This window comes from Vipera berus (genome assembly GCF_964194415.1).
Source record: "Vipera berus genome assembly, chromosome: 2".
NCBI classification, from domain to species: Eukaryota; Metazoa; Chordata; class Lepidosauria; order Squamata; family Viperidae; genus Vipera; species Vipera berus.
In genome coordinates this window covers 279,548,003-279,568,439 of record NC_138203.1, presented here as the reverse complement: position 1 = coordinate 279,568,439, position 20,437 = coordinate 279,548,003, and the positions used below count along the sequence as shown (strand labels likewise).

The window sequence follows — 20,437 nt, the reverse complement described above, 5'->3', positions numbered from 1 at the left end:
TCACCTTCATTCGTGACAGATTTTCTAGTTGAAAAAAAAAACGTTGAAAGCAAAGTTCTTGCCACTTTCCTGTATTTCTAGCAGAGAAAGTCAAATCAGATGGAAATTGCTCAGATATTCAGGAACACTTAAGAATATTGAAAAATGTTATTTTAAAATTCTTGCCAGTGTTTGACAAACGGAACATTCTTCTTCAATGATTTCATTATTTTTCCTTGGGCTCGATCTTCACGCCTGCTAACAGAAAAAGAAGCCACAGCCTGTGTTCCACTTACAGCAGCATTTGGGACTGGAGTTTCCATCCTTAAACAATGCCGTCATAAACCCCTGACTGCACTGCAGAGTGATGACAATCCCTACAGTCCCGGTTACCGTTGTTAATTGAATCCCACGGTCATTTGACCGGGCGACTTCCTGCAGGCTTCCCACAAAGTCAGTGGGGAAACGGGCAGGAAGTTGTGAGTCCCAGGTCCACAGCTGCAAAGCATCTCCTGAGACGGAGCAAGGAGTGTCCCAGGCTATGGGAGAGGGTCAGGAAGTGTGCTGCCACCACGTGGCTGTTCTTGGGAAATTATAATATGTTAATTGGGTCTGCCAGTACCTTTCCCCTTTCTGATGTATTTCCTATCCTGCTCATGATGCTGTACTAGGATCCACCCCTTCTGGGTTGGACTTCCCCTTCCCCTTGTTCCCTTGTGTTCCATCCTCCATTGTAACATCTGAACACAAGCCATGCGGACAGTAATCCCGTTACTGTCTTTTGACCTTAAAGTACCGTCCAGACTTCACCTGACCACACCTTCTCTGCTGTAATCATCTTCATGCAAAATAAAGGTATTTCAGATGAACCAGGTACTTTACGAGTTCACTGTCTGGAAAGGGCCGTTAAATTGTGACTAAATTTGCTTAAACAGACCAGTGCAAGTGTCTTAACAAGAAATTGAAACACTAGCACGACGAGCTTTGATTCAGAACAGAAAGGGTGTGCAAGTGGCGTGGCATGGGTGTGTGTGCGAGAGAGCAAGGGGTGCACAAGAGGCCTGGTGTGGCAGCAGGAGAGGAGTGACAGGACAGGGAGAGGACGTGGGGGAGCGAGGGTCACGTGGGTCAGGATGGAGGCAATTGGGACTCCGCAAGTGGCTGGCACAGTGCAGAGGGGTCAAGGGAGGGGATGTGAGTGGAAGATACCCAGCAACCTGCAGTCTTTCATGCCAGCTTCCCCTTTGACTTTTCAGGGAAGCCAGCATAGAAGTTTGCAAATGGCAGTCATGCAAAGGTGGGCGCTTGCCAGCCAGTGGTACCTGCCTACAGCTTGCAAAAGCACTCAGATATTGATCACAAACGACCAGAACAACAAGGATCAGTTGCAGCCACCAATTGATTCTGGGTGGTTATGCCCCAGATGGGCCTTTCCCAATCTGGTGTTCTGAAGATGTTCAGGGAGTCGAAGTCCCAAACATCTGGAGGTCAGCAGCTGGGGCAAGGTGGCCAGAGGGGTCTCCTGGCTCTCACTGGGCTGACCTGTTTAACTCCTGCTTTTTCTTCCGCCTCTTCCTTAAACCCGGGTGCTGCTCTAAATGCTCCTAATTGTTTTTCTATCTCAGAAATATTTCGGACTGCAGAGTAAACAAAATCTCACTCTATATACAGCAAGTTAACCTTGTGTTTCTTGGGTTGTGGGTGCAGTGATTGTCTCGCCACAAGGAGGCATAATAATAATAATAATAATAATAATAATAATAATAATAATAATAATATAATATGATGATGATGAAGAAGAAGAAGAAGAAGAAGAAGAAGAAGAAGAAGAAGAAGAAGAAGAAGAAGAAGAAGAAGAAGTTGGAAGGGACCTTGGAGGTCATCTATTCCAACCCCCTGCTCAGGCAGGAAACCCTATACCATTTCAGGCAAATGGCTGTCCAGTCTCTTCTTAAAAACTTGCTTGCTTGCTAGCAATCACTCAATGGAATCCTCCAGATGTGAGTTAGGCTGGGATTCTACTCCCATAACGTCTTGGCAGCTGGACCTGATGGGAGTTGTGATCGAGCAACTCCTCAGGGAGAGAAGCAACCTAGAACTAAGGAGAAACTTCCTGACAGTTAGAACAATTAACCAGTGGAACTACCTGCCTCCAGAAGTGGTGAATGCTCCAACACTGGAGGTTTTTAAGAAGAGACTGGACAGCCATTTGCCTGAAATGGGATAGGGTTTCCTGCCTGAGCAGGGGGGTCTAGATGACTAGATGACCTCCAAGGTCCCTTCCAACTACATAGTGTGGTGGGATGGAGGGTTTGTTGTCACTGTGTGTTGGGGGGAGAGAGCACAAGGGGAGGCTCAGCTAATCTCAATGTACACATGTTGTACTTTGACAATAAAGGTTGTTATTATATTATTATTATTATTATTATTATTATTATTATTATTATTATTATTATTATTATTATTATTATTATTATTATTATTATTATTATTATTATTATTATTATTATTATTATTATTATTATTATAACTCTGCAACCTCCAGGCAGGTGAGCCGCTCTTAAGACATTTAAAGGTTACATTTGATAATGTTTGGAGCTTGTGAACAGTCCAGTTATGCTTAATATATATTCAATAGGTGAAATATCCTGAAGAGGCCCAAATGAACATTGGGTGTAAAGGGAGGGGTGGGGTAGAGAATAAGAAGGGGTCTCCTCAGGGCCCTACAAACAGTTTATAAGTCTCTGTGTGAAACGGGAGACCCCGAAGCCCAGCAGTGGCTCAAGTGTTTTTATCCTTGGGAGGGAAGCAGGGACCCAGCATCCACAGCGCCTCTCCGATTCTGGGCAGAAGGGAGGGGAAGGCAGAGGGGGGACCTGTCTGTTCTCTCCTGGGCTCCTGCGCAGCTGGAGTTGGAGATCTTCGAGATCCAGAAGGGATCCGCTCGGGGTTCTTCCCGTTCCTCCCCCAGGCGCTCCCCCAACCTCGGCTGCACGGAGGACCCTGCCCCGCTTCCCCTCCCCTCCCGTCTCGGCCGCGGAGGGGAGCCGGGGAGGGGGAGGGGAGGGGGCGGCCAAGGGGAGGGGCTGCAAGGCGGAAGCGGAGCCCGAGAGGAAGAGAGAAGCCCCGCCCTCCCTCGCTGGATCTCCGCTTCTGGATCCCTCTCCGGGCCGGTCTGGCTGCTCTCCTCCCTTCGGCCTTTGGGGCGCCTCTCCCGCCAGGAGAGCTTTTCCCCGCCGGGAGAAAGGTAGCTGCGGATCCGCCTCTTCGGCTCGTCGGGTTTTCCTTGGGGAGATTCGGCTCTGGCGTCGCCTGCAGGGAGCGGATCCCTCCCTTCCCTCCTGGGGGGCAAAGGAGGGGATCCCTCCCCGGGCTCGATCTGCCCCCTCCTCGCCCGGCCGAGGCTCTCCGCGGGGCTCCGGGTGGATCCGGGAAGGAGCTTTGGGGAAGTTGCTTTCAGAAGGTCTCTCTGTGGTCCGTCAGAGCAGGAAGTCTCCGGGCATGCACATCCTCGCAGGTGCAGTTGAAAAAATGGAGTAAACGGAGCTTTAAAACCTGTATTGAGGTTTGTAGTGTGGTATTAACCCAACTGACCTCGTTGCAATGGGGAGCGGAGGGTTTGGGGGAAAGAAAACAAGTTTAAATTGAGTGAATTGATCTCATGTTGTCTTAGCCCAGGTGTGATCCTCTTTCTCGTGCTCAGCTTAAAAGCCCAGCCAGGAAACCCTTTGTTTTTAAGCGAATGATTACTTTGCTTCTTCTTGAAAAAAAACTCTGTGGAATCCCTAAAAAGCATTTTTTTTCCTTTTTTTTGCCCTGAGGAGGCTGTGATGAGGCAGCCCTGTTAGGCATATGGTGCTAGCCTACAATGTTGGGTTGAAAATATATTAACCATAATGCTATGTCTTTAAGAAGTTAATTGGCCAATGGGTGTGTAAGTGTTCTCATGGCCATAAGAGGAAGCTAGGAACGTAGCTTCTCTCTCTCTCTCTGAATTCACTGATCTCTACTATTACTGTTTTTGCTCTGCTGTTGGTTTACTACTGTTGTAAACCTGAACTGTGTATTGACCTCTGGACCGGTAAGAAGACTTTGTAGCTTGGACTGTTGCTATTGTTAATGACCTGGACTGTTTATTTTTTGACTGTGCATTTTTGTTCTTACACCACCTCAAAAGTAAACTACTTTTTGTTTTTATAACTCAGTGTATTCTTGTGTGACTTTTACTGCTCTCAGTACCCTTCCTTGTCTGTGCAACTCTTTGGTAGCACAAGGAGACCTTGCACAACAAATTCCTTAACAAGCCCCTTCTCGGTGGATGTTTTACAAAGCAGAAGTTTTAAGGAGGTTTTGAGGCTGGCCTTGTAAAGCAGGTAAAAGAACAAGCTGATGGCTAGAAGGCTGCCTTCCATAATTTTAAATATTTTTCAAAACGCCTATTGGAGGCAGCTGCAGAGACCTGGAATCTTTGTGGCTTTGCATCCTCCAAAAAGCTTAAGAAAGAGCAGCCCTCTTCACACATGCTCTGCCCCACCTGATCTCTCTCATCTTCCACTGAGTTTTTCCTACATTGGTCCCTGTTGTACTTCATCTTGCTGGTTTCTCTCCGTTTTGGCTCATCAATATTTTCCTGAATAATGATTCTATCTCCATTATTTTGGACTGTGAAGAAATAATCCTATTTTCTCCTCCCTCTTCCGGGTCACTTACAGATTATGTTCAGCATTACTCTTGGCATCTGAGCCTTTTTCCTTTCTCTTTGCAGGAGAGCAGTGAAGATGTGGCCATGAGTTCCGCAGAGGAGAAGGGGCGTTCTTGGATCGGGACCCACAAACTCCATTCTAGAGAATTTGGAAATCGAGGCCTGGTTGGAGAAGCAGCTTCCTGCACAAAGTGCCAGTTGAGATCAAATCGGTCAGCGGTGAGGGTCATACCTGGCCTTGATTCAGAGCAGTAACGAGTGACCCAGAAACCTCTTACCCGCAACTATATTTCTTTTCACTGTGGGGAATCTCTCTGTAGCTTTATTTTCTCTGATCAGCAAAGGTCCTTTTACGAGTGGCTTGGCTGTTGCGCCTGGAGAAGGATGAAATGCCAAATCTGAGCCATTTTCCCCTCGTCCTTTCCTGTCTGATTTTCTGGGGTTGAGTCACTTTTCTGGTGCACTGACTGAAGTCCTCTTTCCAATACACACACACACACACACACACACACAAACACAGTGTTTTGGTTGGACCTGGTTGTGCTTAGACAAGCAGAACAGACAAGTTGCCTAGTGTGATCCAGGGATTCGGTTGGCCTCTCTCCCATCCAGGTAGGAAATGCAAAGGAATGACCTCAATTCAGACAGTCCTGTGCCTTGTGCCAATCCAAGGGTTGTGGAATAAGCCAGGTGTGAACTTGGGTGTACCGAGTGCCCATGTCTGGTCAGAGGGTGGGACTCAGGTGACTTTTGCCCCTTTTTATGACCTTTCTAGAGACGCGGTGGCTCAGTGGGTTAGTACACTGAGCTTGTCGATCAGAAGGTCGGCAGTTCAGCGGGTCGAATCCTGAGTGCCGCGTAACAGAGTGAGCGCCTGTTACTCGTCCCAGCTTCTGCCCACCTAGTAGTTCTAAAGCACGTAAAAATTCAAGTAGAAAAATAGGGACCACTACGGTGGGAAGGTAACAGCGTTCCATGCGCCTTTGGCGTCTAGTCATGCCGGCCACATGACCACGGAGACGTCCTCAGACATGCGCTGGCTCTTCGGCTTTGAAACGGAGATGAGCACCGGCCCCTAGAGTCGGAAACAACTAGCATGCATGTGTGGGGGAACCTTTATCTATGACCTTTCTTGCTACACTTGTTAAGTGAATCATCTAATCACCGCAGTTCTCAAGTTACTAACATGGGAAGTTGAGGGGGCCCTGAAGAAGCTGACGGATGCTTTGGGACACGTTGCTTAGCAACAATATGGAACATGAGGCTTAGAGAATGGCCTAAGGCTGCAAAGGCCTCTGTTCTGGGGATTAAGGCCTCATTTCTCAGTGGCAGTGGAGACACTGGGCTGAAGTCCAGTCCAGGGGTCATTGTCAGATGGCTGAAACTGTTGAAGACTCCAGGCCTCCACTTAAGACGCAATCCCAGTATTGTTGTCAATCCGGCCTGCTTTTCATGGCTGTGCTTGTATAGCTCACGCTTCCAGGGGTGACTGCAGCTTTGTATCCCACTCCAGGAACCCTCCAACTCATGGGTGGCCTATGCCTGGTCTCCACGACCTCCCCCACCACCATTGCCTGGTCCTCCTCCTCACCTAACCACTGCTTCACTGCACAACTGAAATTTCAGTCCCGACTGTGGTCCTAAGTTGAGGACATGTCTCCTACAGATGTAGGGCCTCCATCACTGTTTCAGGTGTACCGAGGACCCTAACCTGGGCAGAGGGTGGGACTGGAAGACCTTCAAGGTCCCTTCCAAGGCTGAGATTTTGTGATCCTCTACCATTCTCAAAAGGAAATATTATTCTCGATTTCTTTTTCATTCCAACAGCAGATAAGCGATCGTAACCAAAGATTTATCTGCAATTCAAGACATAATAGAAAATCAACCCAAGGCAGCAGTCACCAGTAAGCATGGAGCCTGGGAAACTCTTGGATCCCCCGTCAGACACAAGGAGCACTTCGGAAAACCACACCAAAAAAAACTATGAATGCTCAGAGTGTGGGAAATCCTTCGCTCGCCAGTCCTTCCTTTTGACCCACAGGAAGGTCCATGTGGAAAGTGGATCCAGTCAAGGTTTGGAGGATGAGAAATCCTTCTCTGGAAAAGACACCCAAGATTCCAGAAGCTCCTCCAGACTAAAGCCCTATAAATGTCTGGAATGTGACATATGCTTTGGTCAAAAGTCACGTCTTCTTACACATCAGAAAATCCACACTGGAGAGAAAAAATATCAATGTCTGGAATGTGGGAAATTTTTCCGTGAAAAAGCCCATGTCAGAAACCACGAGAGAATTCACACAGGAGAGAAACCTTACAAGTGTTGGCAATGTGGGAAGAGCTTTTCTTGGAATTCAAGTCTTTGGGCCCATGAGAAGATCCATGCAGGAATAAAACCTTACAAATGCTTTGAGTGTGGAAAATCTTTCACCCAGAGTTCAGGTCTCTGGACTCATGAGAAAACACACAGAGGGGAGAAAAACGAAAAGTGCCTCGAATGTGGGAAACGTTTTTCCAGGAAATCACACCTGATGCAACATCAGAGATGTCACACTGGAGACAGACCCTTTGAATGCCCAGAATGTGAGAAAGGATTTACATTTTCTTATGAACTTCGGAGACACCAGGAAAGGCACAGAGGAGAGTTACCCTATCAATGTGGGGAGTGTGGAAAAAGTTTTGGTTTCCTAAGAGAGCTTCAGATTCATCAGAGAATCCACACAGGGGAAAAACCATACAAATGTGGGGAGTGTGGGAAATGTTTTTCACAAAAACAACACCTTATAAGGCATGAGAGGCTCCACACAGGAGAGAAGCCATACAGATGCGTAGAATGCGGAAAATGTTTTACTCAAAAGGGGGACCTTTGGAGACATCATAGAACACACACGGGGGAGAAGCCACATCAATGCAATGAATGTGGACGATTCTATTCTACCTCATCCGCCCTTAAAAGTCATGTTAAAATTCACACAGGGGAAAAAAACAACAAATGTTTAGACTGTGGGAGAACATTTGCTGATGCAAGTTCCCTCAGAAGGCACAGCCGAATCCACACAGGAGAGAAGCCCTTTAAATGCTCAGAGTGCGATAAATGTTTTTCTCAGAAAGGTAATCTTGTGACACATCAGCGAACCCACACTGGAGAGAAACCCTACAAATGTCTACAGTGTGGGAAATGTTTTGCCCATCCTTCATCACTTCGCATGCACACCAGAAATCACACAGGATAGTGGCCTTATAAGTGTGCAAAGTGCGAGAAAAAAGTGGCAATATGCCAGGAACTAGCAGAAAAAGAAAAATTGGGATCCCACAGCTGCAGAATCACACAAGTGATCTTAAAAGCCATCAGGTTGTGTTGAGGTTACATAACTTTTTGGCTTTTGGGATGTGGATTGGGGTGTGTTGGAGGCTGGCTTTTAGGTCAACTATCATATATGGACATATACATAATGTATATTCGCCTTCATTCGTGACAAATTGTCTAGTTGAAAATAAAAAACGTTGAAAGCAAAGTTCTTGCCACTTTCCTGTATTTCTAGCAAAGAAAGTCAAATCGGATGGAAATAGCTCAGATGTTCAGGAACCCTTAAGAATATTGAAAAATGTTATTTTAAAATTCTTGCCAGTGTTTCATAAATGGAACATTCTTCTTTAATTATTTCATTATTCTTTCTTTGGCTCGATCTTCACGTTTGCTAACAGGAAAAGAAGCCACAGCCTGTGTTCCACTTACGGCAGCATTTGGGACTGGAGTTTTCATCCTTAAACGATGCCGTCATAAACCCCTGAGTGCATTGCAGAGTGATGACAATCCCTATAGTCCCGGTTGCCGTCGTTAATTGAATCCCACGGTCATTTGACGGGGCAACTTCCTGCAGGCTTCCCACAGAGTCAGTGGGGAAACGGGCAGGAAGTTGTGAGTCCCAGGTCCACAGCAGCAAAGCATCTCCTGGCCTGTGTGAGAGGGAGCAAGGAGTGTCCCAGGCTATGGGAGAGGGTGAGGAAGGGTGTGCAAGCGGCGTGGCATGGGTGTGTGTGTGAGAGAGCAAGGGGTGCACAAGAAGCTTGGCGTGGCAGCAGGAGAGGAGTGACAGGACAGGGAGAGGACGTGGGGGAGCGAGGGTCACGTGGGTCAGGATGGAGGCAATTGGGACTCCGCAAGTGGCTGGCACAGCACGAGTGCAGAGGGGTCAAGGGAGGGGATGTGAGTGGAAGATACTTACCCAGCGACTTGCAGTCTTCCATGCCAGCTTCCCCTTTGACTCTTCAGGGAAGCCGGCATAGAAGTTTGCAAATGGCAGTCATGTGAAGGTGGGCGCTTGCCAACCAGTGGTAACTCCCTACAGCAGACATGTCAAACACAAGGCCCGCGGGCCACAAAGGACCCGCCATATGATTAAATCCGGCCTGCACAACAAGGATCAGTTGCAGCCACCAATTGATTGTGGGTGGTTATGCCCCAGAAGGTGTTCTGCAGATGTTGAGGGAGTCGAAGTCCTAAACATCTGGAAGGCAGCAGCTGGGGCAAGGTGGCCAGAGGGGGTCTCCTGATTCTGATTGGGCTGACCTGCTTATCACCTGCTTTCCCTTCCGCCTCTTCCTTAAACCCGGGTGCTGCTCTAAGTGCTCCTAATTGTTTTTCTATCTCAGAAAGAGAAATATTTCAGACTGCAGAGTAAACAAAATGTCACTCTACACACAGCAGCTTAACGTTGTGTTTCTTGGGTTGTGGGTCCAGTGATTGTCTCGCCACAAGGAGGCTTGCTAGCATTCACTAAATGGAATCCTCCAGATGTGAGTTAGGCTGGGATTCTACTCCCATAACGTCTTGGCAGCTGGACTTGATGGGAGTTGTGACCGAGCAACTCTTCAAGGAGAGAAGCAACCCAGAACTAAGGAGAAACTTCCTGACAGTTAGAACAATTAACCAGTGGAACAACCTGCCTCCAGAAGTGGTGAATGCTCCAACACTGGAAGTTTTTAAGAGGAGACTGGACAGCCATTTGCCTGAAATGGTATAGGGCAGGGGTGTCAAACTCAATTTCATTGAGGGCCACATTAGCATTATGGTTGCCCTCGGGGAGGGGTGGTGGTGGCCGGGTGGGCTTGGCCATCTCAATGCTGCTCACTCAGCACAGCTGACTCGAGATACCTGGGTCAGGAGAGAACAAGTTGCACCGGCTAATTTGATGTGGGGACATCTCATTGCCCCACAAGTCTCTTCACCTCCCCAAACCTCTGCAGCCAAGCATGTGCACATGCACACGCACTGTATTCCACGTTTAGGGGCTTTTATCCACAGAGGATGGAAAGGGCCTTCTTCCCAAGCCCACGCATGATTGGTAGTTTATTAGCTCAGATGTAGATAGCCTCCTAGTCTCCAAGCTTGAATGTGTGTGTGTGTTTGTGTGTGTGGTTTCCTTCTTCTGCCTCGACAGATTTTTGGAGAGCAAGAGGAGGCTGGGGAGCAGCACTTCCCAGTCCTGCATGAGGGAGGCTGGCCCTTCTTGAAAGGGAATCCCCATTTCTAATTATGCATGGTAAGGATGCTGGCTTGTTGGAGCAGCCTTCCCTCATGCAGCTTCCTTGCCACCTTCTGCTCCTCTCCAGAGATCTTTCAAGGCAGAAGAAGTTGGAGGAAACTGCTTCCTGGAAACTTTCACCACATCAAGCATCATGGTTGCCTTCAAAGGGCCAGTTGCATGTAGGACTATTGTATCATATTAGTGTTGTGATTCAGGGTCAGCCTGTGGGTTCGGCAGTTGGGTTGGACGATTCAGAGGAGGAGGAGGGGGGTGTTGGAGAGCCTGCAGAGGACAGCCCTGAGGCTTCGCAGAGCCCTCGGCCAGGCCCCTCCCATCTGGTTACGACGCAGACCCAGCTGTGTGAGCCTGACAGCGTGGATGAAGATGACCCACAGCTGGCCCTGTTCAAGGACGCCCGACGCAGGAGGCAGTCAATCAGGAGTAAACAGAGGAAGACAATGGGGCACCTCGGAAGGAGGCAGAGAGAAGCCACGCCTTGAACTGTTTAAAAGGGGAATGTGTGGGAGGGCTGGTTTGCTGAAGGCAACTATTGTGTAGTGGGTCCGACGCAAGGAAGAGACGCCAGCCGGAGTACGTGTTCAGCTCTTTATTGGAGGGGGGTAGCGTACTGAGGGATGAGGGTTACCTGGCCTCCTTAAATACCTAGCCAGGTGAGTGGACAGCCAATGGGGTTGGCCCTAGGTTTCCCGCCGAAACTGGGTTTCCCGCCAAAACCGTTCAGGCCAATGCCCCCTGGTGGCTGTTGCTATGCAGCTGCCTGCATACATAACACCCCTCCCCCCTTAGAGAAGGACCACATAACGATAACAATTTACAACTAGCTACAACTATGTACACTGTATATCAGCAACAAAAAACAATGTAACTGTGTGGAGGTCACTTGCACACATAGTCTGCCAGGTAGGCAGGTGTCCTGTGGGGCTGGGTGGACCGCCTGGGTGTGGCTTGGCCCTGGGCTTGGACAGCTGGTTCTTGGGGCCCTTGTGCTGGGTTGAACAGAGCTGGGTTCAGGAGGCCCTCCTCCTCTGGTTCCTGCTCTGTGTTGTTTCTGGGTGGGCTGACCTCTCCTGGTGTGTGGCTCTCCTGTTGGGCATGTGTGGTGCGGTCAGGGACCCTTCCTCTGAGCTGGTCGATGTGTCGCCTTATGTGTCTGTCCCCCTCCACCCCCACGATGTAGGAGAGGGGTCCAGTTTTCTCAACCACTGTCCCTGGAACCCATGGATGCCCTGCCCCGTAGTTCCTCGCCCAGACCAGGTCCCCCACGTTGAGAACTCTGTGCGCTGGTGATGATTGTGATGAAGATGCTGCTGCTGCTGCTGCTGATGGTGATGGTGGCCTAACCGCCTCGGCTGCTACTCGGTCTGGATGTAAACGGTCCAGCTTGGTGATGAGACGCCGTCCTCACCGCAGTTCTGCTGGGCTCTTCCCGGTAGCAACGCATGGTGTAGTGTGTTGGGCGAGTAGGAATTTCGCCAGTCTGTGATGCCAGTCCCCGCTAATGATGCGCCGGAGTGTGTCTATGGTCGTCCTTACCATCCGTTCCACTTGCCCATTGGTCGATGGATGGAAAGGCGTGGAGGTGGCGTGCCTAATCCAGTTCGCCTTCAAGAACGCCTGGAAATTATTAGTGGTAAACTGAGGCCCGTTATCAGACACAATTACGTCGGGGAGGCTGTGTGTGGCAAAGAGAGCTCTGAGCACCTGGATTGTCCTCCCCGAGGTCATGTTGGGAACCGGGACTACCTCCAACCACTTGGAGTGGCTGTCCACTACTACTAAGAACAGTTGGCCCTGGAATGGCCCTGCATAGTCAATGTGGATGCGGGACCAGGGTGTTTGTGTGGCTTCCCACCGGTGCACGTGTGCGTGTGGCATCTCTGGCCTGGATCTCTGGCATGTGTAACAGGCCTTGACCCGTTCCTCGATGTCCTTGTCCAACCCTGGCCACCAGAGGTAGCTTCTGGCCAGAGCCTTCATCCTAACCACCCCCGGGTGTCCCTCATGTAAGGAGTCCAAGACCCTGCCCCTTACTGTGGTGGGAATGATGACCCTGCTTCCCCAGAGGAGGCAACCCTTGTGCGTGGAGATCTCGTTGGGCCTGTTGAAATAGGCCTGGAACTCAGGCCCCGGGGACTTGTCCTGCCACCGTGTGCAAACCCATGAGTGTACCCTGCTCATGATGTTGTCAGTGGCTGTGTTACTGGCAATGTCCTTGGCATGGAGAGGGCATTCTGGTAACTCCTGCAGGGCTAAGATCTGTGTTGCTGCTGCTGGGTCTGGTTCGGGGGTGTCAATGGGTAACCTACTTAGGCCGTCTGCATGGCCCATCTCCTTCCCTGGCTTGTGCACCAGCTTGCAATTGTAGGCTGCAAGGAAGATGGACCACCGGAGCATTCTGGGGGACAGGATTTGGGGCGTCTGCCTGTCCGTTGTGAACAGGCCTAGGAGTGGTTTGTGGTCCGTGTAGACAATGAATTCCCTGCCATACAGATAATCGTGGAATTTTTTGATTCCTGCCACGATTGCCAGGGCTTCTCTGTCTATTTGGGCGTAGTTTCTTTCTGCTCCAGACAGCGTCCTAGAATAGTATGCTATGGGAATTTGCACCCCATTGGGCTCGAGGTGACTGAGTACTGCGCCCACACCATAAGGGGATGCATCGCATGCGATGCATATGGGCTTTGTCTCGATGAAATGGGTTACTGTGGACTTATCCGACAGTAGTGCTTTTAAAACCCTGAAGCTTTGATCGTGGGCGGGAGTCCAGACCCATGCTGCCTGTTTGTCCAGTAGCCTGTGGAGTGGCTTTGCAATTGCTGCCTTGTGTGGGAGGAACGCGTGGTAGAAGTTTAGCAGGCCCAGGAATGCCTGTAGCTCTGCCTTGTTCTTGGGTGTGGGTGCTAGTTTGATAGCCCTCACCTTGGACTCTGTGGGGTGGATTCCCTTGGCATCTACCCTGAATCCCAAGAATTCTGTGGAGGGAACACCTATGCTGCATTTCTCCCTCTTGAGTTTGAGGCCAGCTGAACGCAGCCTGGACAGTACCTCCCTGAGCCTACCTGCCAGCTCTTCTGCTGATGCTCCTGCAATCAGGATGTCATCAAAATAGGGGCAGACTCCTGGGATGCCCCTGAGTGTCTTCTCCATAACTTCCTGGAAAATGCCAGGAGCAACGCTGACCCCAAACTGCAGCCTGTTCACCCGGAACGCTCCCCTGTGTGTTACTATGGTTTGAATGTCAGCTGTTGCCCTAGTAACCGTGAGTTGCTGGTACGCCTGTGCAAGATTGAGCCTTGCAAAGATGGCGCCACCTTGGAGGGAAGCGAGAACGTGGCTGACCTTGGGGACCGGGTAAGCGTGCGGGTTTAGGGCGCGGTTCACCGAACACTTGTAGTCGGCACAGATCCTAATTTCCCCGTTGGATTTGAGGGGGGTGATGATTGGGGTTTCCCACTGCCCCCCATCGACGGGCTCTAAGATTCCCTGGGCCACCAGCTTCTCTAGTTCGCACTCTATTTTGTGTTTGAGCGCGAAGGGGGCTCGCCGCGGCCTGACCCTAACGGGGGGAACGTTCGAGTTAAGCTTGAACGAAATGGGGGGACCTGTGTACCTGCCTAGCATCCCGTCGAAGACGTCTGCGAACTCCTTGCAGACGGCCTCGATGGAGTCCCCCTGGATCCGGTGGATCCCAGAGACTGTGATTCCCAGGGCCTCGAACCAGTCTAGGCCGACCAGGCTGGCCCTCCGGCCCTCTACCACTACAACCTCCAGGTGCTCTTCGTGACCCTTAAACCCCACCGAGACGGTAGCCTCCCCCTTTACCTTGACCGGCGAGTTCTGAAAATCGGTCAGGTTTAAATTTGTAGGCCGTAATTTAATCCGCTGCTTGCTCCGGCTATTTATGTAGTTAAGGGTCTCGTCCGAAATGATCGAGACCGCTGATCCGGAGTCAAGCTCCATGCTGTAAGGGACGCCTTGCAAACGGATTGTTAGTCTAATTTTGGGTTTGAGCAGCCGGCGGCTACTCGTGTGGTTAATGGCCCGCCGGCTCTCAACATAGCCAATTCGCGTTTTGGTCGGGGCCCCAGCACCTTCGAACGGCGATTCCTCCGGTTGCAGCTCGTGGATCTCCTCTCGGGGGCGGCAGCTATGACAGACCGCGGCTATGTGGCCTGTTTTTTTGCAGGCCCGACACGTGGCCGACCGGAACTTACAGAGGCTGCACACGTGGTTCCCACCACACCCTGCGCACTTCTGTGGGTTGGTGGTGTTTCCGGAAGGCCTGGGGTTGTCTGGGCGTCTGGCTCGCTGGTCGCGGGTCGGCTTCTGCTGGAGGAGGGCGATGTTCAGCTCGTCCTCGGCTGTGGCGACCTGTTGGTGGCTGCCTGGCTGCCGGCCCGGGTCTCCTGGACTGCTTGGACGGCCCCACAGGCCGCTTCGTGGGCCAGGATGGCGTCTTCGGCTTCCTAGAGCGAAACCTCCTCTCTCTCTAACAGGCTTTCTTGCAGCCACCTGTCTCGTAGGCCACAAATCAACCGGTCCCGTAGCCGCTCCTCCAAGTTCGAAAACTTGCAGTCGACGGCGGCTTCTCGTAGGGCGGCGAGGAACTCGGCGCCGGACTCATCAGGGCGCTGGTCTCTTTTTTTGAATTGTGACCTTGCGGCCACTTTGGAATGCCGGGGCCTGAAATGGGCGTTGAGCTTGGCCACGAGGTCCCGGTACGCGACGGTGTTTATGGCCTCCGGGGCAAACAGGTTCGCTGCGATCTCCAGGAGTGCTGGCCCCCCGATGCAGAGCAGTGCTGCCGCCTTCGCGCCGTCCTCCGAGATCTGATTGAACCGCATGTACAGTTTGACGTGAGCCAGGTAACGGGCCCATGTCTCGGGTTGGCGGGTGTCGAATTCGCGGGGTTGTCCGGCTTTTGCCATCGCGGTGTTGGTTCGGGTCTCGAGTCGCAGATGCGGCGACCGGCGTGGTTCGGTCAGCTGGCGGTTGTGGGGGGGAAGAAGGAAGGAAAATGCCTTTCCCTTCGGCTCGCGGAGCGCTCCCCCAGTGACTTCAGCTCCTTGTCGGCAGCGATCCCACCTTCGTTGCCTCTATTGTGTAGTGGGTCCGACGCAAGGAAGAGACGCCAGCCGGAGTACGTGTTCAGCTCTTTATTGGAGGGGGGTAGCGTACTGAGGGATGAGGGTTACCTGGCCTCCTTAAATACCTAGCCAGGTGAGCGGACAGCCAATGGGGTTGGCCCTAGGTTTCCCGCCGAAACTGGGTTTCCCGCCAAAACCGTTCAGGCCAACGCCCCCTGGTGGCTGTTGCTATGCAGCTGCCTGCATACATAACAGCAACCGTTTGAATAGCTCCTGTTTCATGGTTCGTGTTTTTGTTTTGCTCTGTTTGCTCTGTTTTGTGTCAATAAATTTGGCAGGCTTAGTTCCAGCCTCTTGCCTTTTTGTAAAGGGGTTGTCCCTGCCTTTTCTGCAGGGCCGGTAGTAGGCTGGTACAGAACAATTAATTCAGAAGTGTATTATGTCTAAGAGTGGGGCAAAAAGGAGTAAAATTTCAAATACGAACAAATAAATTATTTATTTCAAATAAATCTGCAAAAACACACTTAAAACAAAGAAAAAAACAAGCTTTTTAGTTCTCATGCCATTTTGTCCGAACTGGATGTTTGGCATCTTTTCTTGGCTACAAGTTCATCCATGTTTGGGGATAGGTTTTGAATGGTGGATACTCTCAGGATAGAGTGGAGGTGTGCATCCGTGAGCTGACTTCTGTGTGCTCTTTTGTTCACCCTCATGACGGAGAAAAGTTGCTCACAGAGGTATGTACTCCCAAACATGGAGAGCATTCAAGCAGCTTGTAGGCGGAGTTGGGGCATTGTTTCAGGGATGAACCTGGTGGACTGTGCGGATCCTACAGAATCGTACTTTCCCTTCAGTGTGCTATTATATTGGAATTCTATCAGCTCCATCTGGATATCTACAGGAGCGCTGTCCACTTCGACTGAAAATGGATTGCTGAGCAGTCGAAACCTGAATTTCTGTTTTTTAAAATCAACAAAGCGACATGTAAACTCCATTTGAAGTGTGCTCAGTTTATCAGCAAACTCAGCATTTGAGAAGGCAGTGGTGGAGACCTGGTTTTTTATTGTTTGGCAACAGGGAAAGTGACTCAAGTTTCCTTGCTGCATGTGAGTCTTCCACAGTCGCAGCTTTACTTGAAAAGCTTTCACGGCATCGTACGTGTCTGTGATCACACGGTCCCGTCCCTGAAGCTGTAGGTTTAGTGCACTGAGATAATTAGTAATGTCACATAGAAATGCTAATTCACACGGCCACTTTTCATCCTTCAATTCCGTGCAGTCTTTTCCTTTGCTTTAAATAAACTGACAAATTTCCATGCGTAATTCAAAAAAATCTATTGAGCACTTTCCCTCGACTCAGCCATCGCACCTCTGTGTGATAAGGGAGATCACCAAGTTCAGAATTTATTTCTTCAAGAAAAGTCTTAAATTGACGACGATTTAAACCTTTGGCTCTTATAAAGTTAACTGTCTTTGTTACAGTGTGCATCACATGGTCCATTTTCAGGGCTTTGCCACATAGTGTTTCTTGATGTATAATGCAGTGATATGCTGTCAGCTCACCTGTGCAATTCTCACTCTCCATTTTGTCTCGCATCCTTCCTACGAATTCACTCTTTTCCCCCCGCACATTGAAGGTGCTCCATCTGTTGTGAGTCCTATAAGTTTGTCCCAGGGTAGTTTCATGTCATGTATGCTTTTGGATACTTTATTATATTTATTATATTTTATCATTGGTGCCTTGTTAGTTTAATCTTTTTTGAACATTTGTATTATTGTGTTTTATTGTTGTTAGCCGCCCTGAGTCCTTCGGGAGATAGGGTGGCATATAGGTCCCATAAATTGATTAATTAAATAAATAAATATAAATAAATAAATAAAGCTTCAAATATGTCCTTCCCCGTGGTAGTGCCATGCAGTGATTTTATATCCAGAAGCTCCTCCGTAATACATAAACCTGAGTCCACTCCACGGATGAAGATTGTCAGCTGTGCTGTGTCAGAGACGTCAGTGCTCTCATCCACAGCAAGGGAATAAGCAATACATTCTTTTCTCTTTTGTTTATGTTTGTTTATGTTTATGTTTATTGGACTTATATACCGCCCTTCTCCCGTAGGACTCAGGGCGGTTCACAAGGTATTTAAAATAACAATACAAATGACAAAAGTTGAGAACAATTAAAATAATTAAATTTAGTCCTTGAATAAAATAAAACCCCTGTTAAACTCCAATTAAAACCCCATTAAAGTAAAATTACAATTAAAATTCTCAGTCCTGGCTGGAAAGCTCAAAGAGCCAGGTCTTCAGGTCCCGGCGGAATGAGCGAAGGTCAGGGGCAGTCCTAAGCTCTACGGGCAGCTGGTTCCAAAGGGCAGGCGCACCCACAGAGAAGGCCCTCCCCCTGGGTGTTACCTGCCGGCAATCTTTTACCGGCGGCACCCTGAGAAGGCCCTTCCTGTGGGAGCACACAGGACGAAGGGAGCTTGATGCCGGCAGCAGGTGTTCCCTCAGATATCCCGGACCCAAGCCATTTAGGGCTTTATAGGTCATCACCAGCACCTTGAATCTCACCCGGAGGGCAACCGGAAGCCAATGCAGCTCGCAGAGTAGAGGTGTTACATGGGAGTATCGGGAAGCCCCCATCACAACCCGCGCGGCTGCATTCTGCACCAGCTGAAGCCTCCGAGTGGTCCTCAAGGGCAGCCCCATGTAGAGAGCGTTGCAGTAGTCCAATCGGGAGGTCACGAGCGCATGAGTGACTGTGCGCAGGGCATCTCAGTCCAGGTAGGGCCGCAACTGGCACACCAGGCGAACCTGGGCAAAGGCCCCCCCTGGTCACGGCTCCTATATGGTCTTCAAAACTGAGCCGCGAATCCAGGAGGACGCCCAAGTTGCGAGCCCTGGTTTTCAACCAATTGCCCTTGCAAATCAGTGGCAAGCTCACATATCCGATCAACAACAGTATTTCTGCTTAGGCTTATGTTCGAAAAAGCTTGCTTTTGGTCCAGACACATGACTTCGCGCACTTTAATCATGCAGTGCTTCAAAAACTCCCCCTCTGCAAATGGCCGTTCTGATTTGGCTATCTTTTCTGCCACTATAAAACTAGCTTTTACAGCAGCTTCACTTTGTGATTTTGCTTTTCTGCACATATGCTGCCGTGACATCGGGCTCTTTTTCGAGTCTTCCACCTTCTGTGCTTTTCTGCTCCATGTTCAAGTTTTTGTACTTGTCCTGATGCTTCGCCTCATGGTGCCGTCTCAAGTCCTCCCCCCCCCGTGTCCCGCCTCACTCCCTCCCGCCTCCTCCGCGTCCGGTGTGAGCCACGGAGGGTGGCAGCCTGGCTGGACTCGGACACAACTTCCCTGCGTTTCTGGGCCAGGTGATGCTCAGCAGCTCTGAGGAGACCCCAGCGCTCCGCGGTGAGTGAAAAGGGGTGGCGGAGCAGGGCAAGGGGAGACCTGCCGGGCAGGGAAGAGGCAGGCCTGGGGAATCCAGAGATGAAATGAAATGAAATTCAATGGTGAAAAAAGTAAGGTTCTACATTTAGGCAGGAAAAATCAAATGCATAGGTATAGTATAGGTGGTACCTTGCTCAATAGTAGTAACTGTGAGAGGGATCTCGGAGTCTTAGTGGACAATCACTTCAATATGAGCCAGCAGTGTGCTGCAGCTGCCAAAAAAGCCAACACAGTGCTAGGCTGCATTAACAGAGGGATAGAATCAAGATCAAGTGAAGTACTAATACCACCTTACAATGCCTTGGTAAGGCCACACCTGGAATACTGCATCCTGTTTTGGTCACCATGATGTAAAAAAGATGTTGAGACTCTAGAAAGGGTACAGAGAAGAGCAACAAAGATGTTTGGAGGACTGGAGGCTAAAACATATAGGGAACGGTTGCTGGAATTGGGTATGTGTAGTTTAATGAAGAGAAGGGTGAGGGGTGACATGATAGCAGTGTTCCAATATCTCAGGGGCTGCCACAAAGAAGAGGGAGTCAAGCTATTCTCCAAAGCGCCTGAAAGCAGGACAAGAAGCAACGGATGGAAACTCGTCAAGGAGAGAAGCAACCTAGAACTAAGGAGAAACTTCCTGACAGTTAGAACAATTAACCAGTGGAACAACCTGCCTCCAGAAGTGGTGAATGCTCCAACACTGGAAGTTTTTAAGAAGAGACTGGACAGCCATTTGCCTGAAATTTCATTTCATTTCATTTCATTTATTGGATTTCTATACCGCCCTTCTCCCTAGGGAATCAGGGCGGTTCACAGGGCATATATAAATAGGTATACAAAAATTAAAAGAGAATTAAACCATGCCCAATTAAAATACAGCAATAGTAAAATAATAAAACCAATTAGAAAACCCATATTCCCCTTCAGGCCAGACCAGCTAACTCGAACAAGTGGGTCTTCAACCCGCGACGGAAGGATCGGAGGTCCGATGCCATCCGGAGCTCAACCGGCAGTTGGTTCCATAGTGCCGGGGCACCCACAGAGAAGGCCCTCCCCCTGGGGGCCACCAGTCGACATTCCCTGACTGGAGGCACCCTGAGGAGGCCCTCTCTGTGGGCACGCACAGGGCGGAGGGGAGTTGACGCCGGCAGCAGGTGGTCCTCAAGGTATCTCGGACCCATGCCATGTAAGGACTTAAAGATCATAACCAAGACCTTGAACCTCACCCGGAAGACAACTGGTAACCAATGCAGCTCGCGGAGCAAAGGTGTAACATGGGAGTACCGGGAAACTCCCAAGACAACTCTCGCGGCCGCATTCTGTACCAGTTGGAGCCTCCGAGTGGTCTTCAAGGGAAGCCCCATGTAGAGAGCATTACAGTAGTCTAGGCGAGAGGTCACGAGCGCATGAGTGACCGTACACAGGGCATCCCGGTCCAGATAGGGCCGCAACTGGCGCACCAGGCGAACCTGGGCGAAAGCCCCCCTAGTCACGGCTACTATATGGTCTTCCAGGGTAAGTCGTGAATCTAGGAGGACTCCCAAGTTGCGAGCCCTATCCACGGGGGGTAAGAGCTCACCCCCCATAGAAAGCGATGGAACATTTTGAATGTCCCGGGATGCCGGAATGTACAGCCACTCAGTCTTGTCAGGGTTGAGTTGAAGTC

At 50.0% G+C, this 20,437-nt stretch overlaps 1 protein-coding gene across 4 annotated transcripts; it reads left to right on the top strand.

Annotated features, from left to right (window-relative positions):
• Window positions 1-3,140: 3,140 nt before the first annotated feature.
• On the top strand, window positions 3,141-8,186 carry LOC308661215 (uncharacterized protein). Of its 4 annotated transcripts, none has more exons than XM_081316099.1 (3): window positions 3,141-3,226; window positions 4,745-4,900; window positions 6,509-8,186. In XM_081316099.1, exon 3 carries the CDS (start codon window positions 6,592-6,594, stop codon window positions 7,909-7,911), a length of 1,320 nt encoding a protein of 439 aa, XP_081172225.1. In that variant the 5' UTR covers window positions 3,141-3,226; window positions 4,745-4,900; window positions 6,509-6,591; the 3' UTR covers window positions 7,912-8,186. The 4 variants fall into 4 exon arrangements, with proteins under 4 accessions (XP_081172225.1, XP_081172226.1, XP_081172227.1 ...); XM_081316100.1 differs by lacking the exon at window positions 3,141-3,226 and adding an exon at window positions 3,367-3,544 and having other exon boundaries at window positions 4,745-4,893; window positions 6,512-8,186; XM_081316101.1 differs by lacking the exon at window positions 3,141-3,226 and adding an exon at window positions 3,367-3,544 and having other exon boundaries at window positions 4,745-4,893.
• Window positions 8,187-20,437: the final 12,251 nt, after the last annotated feature.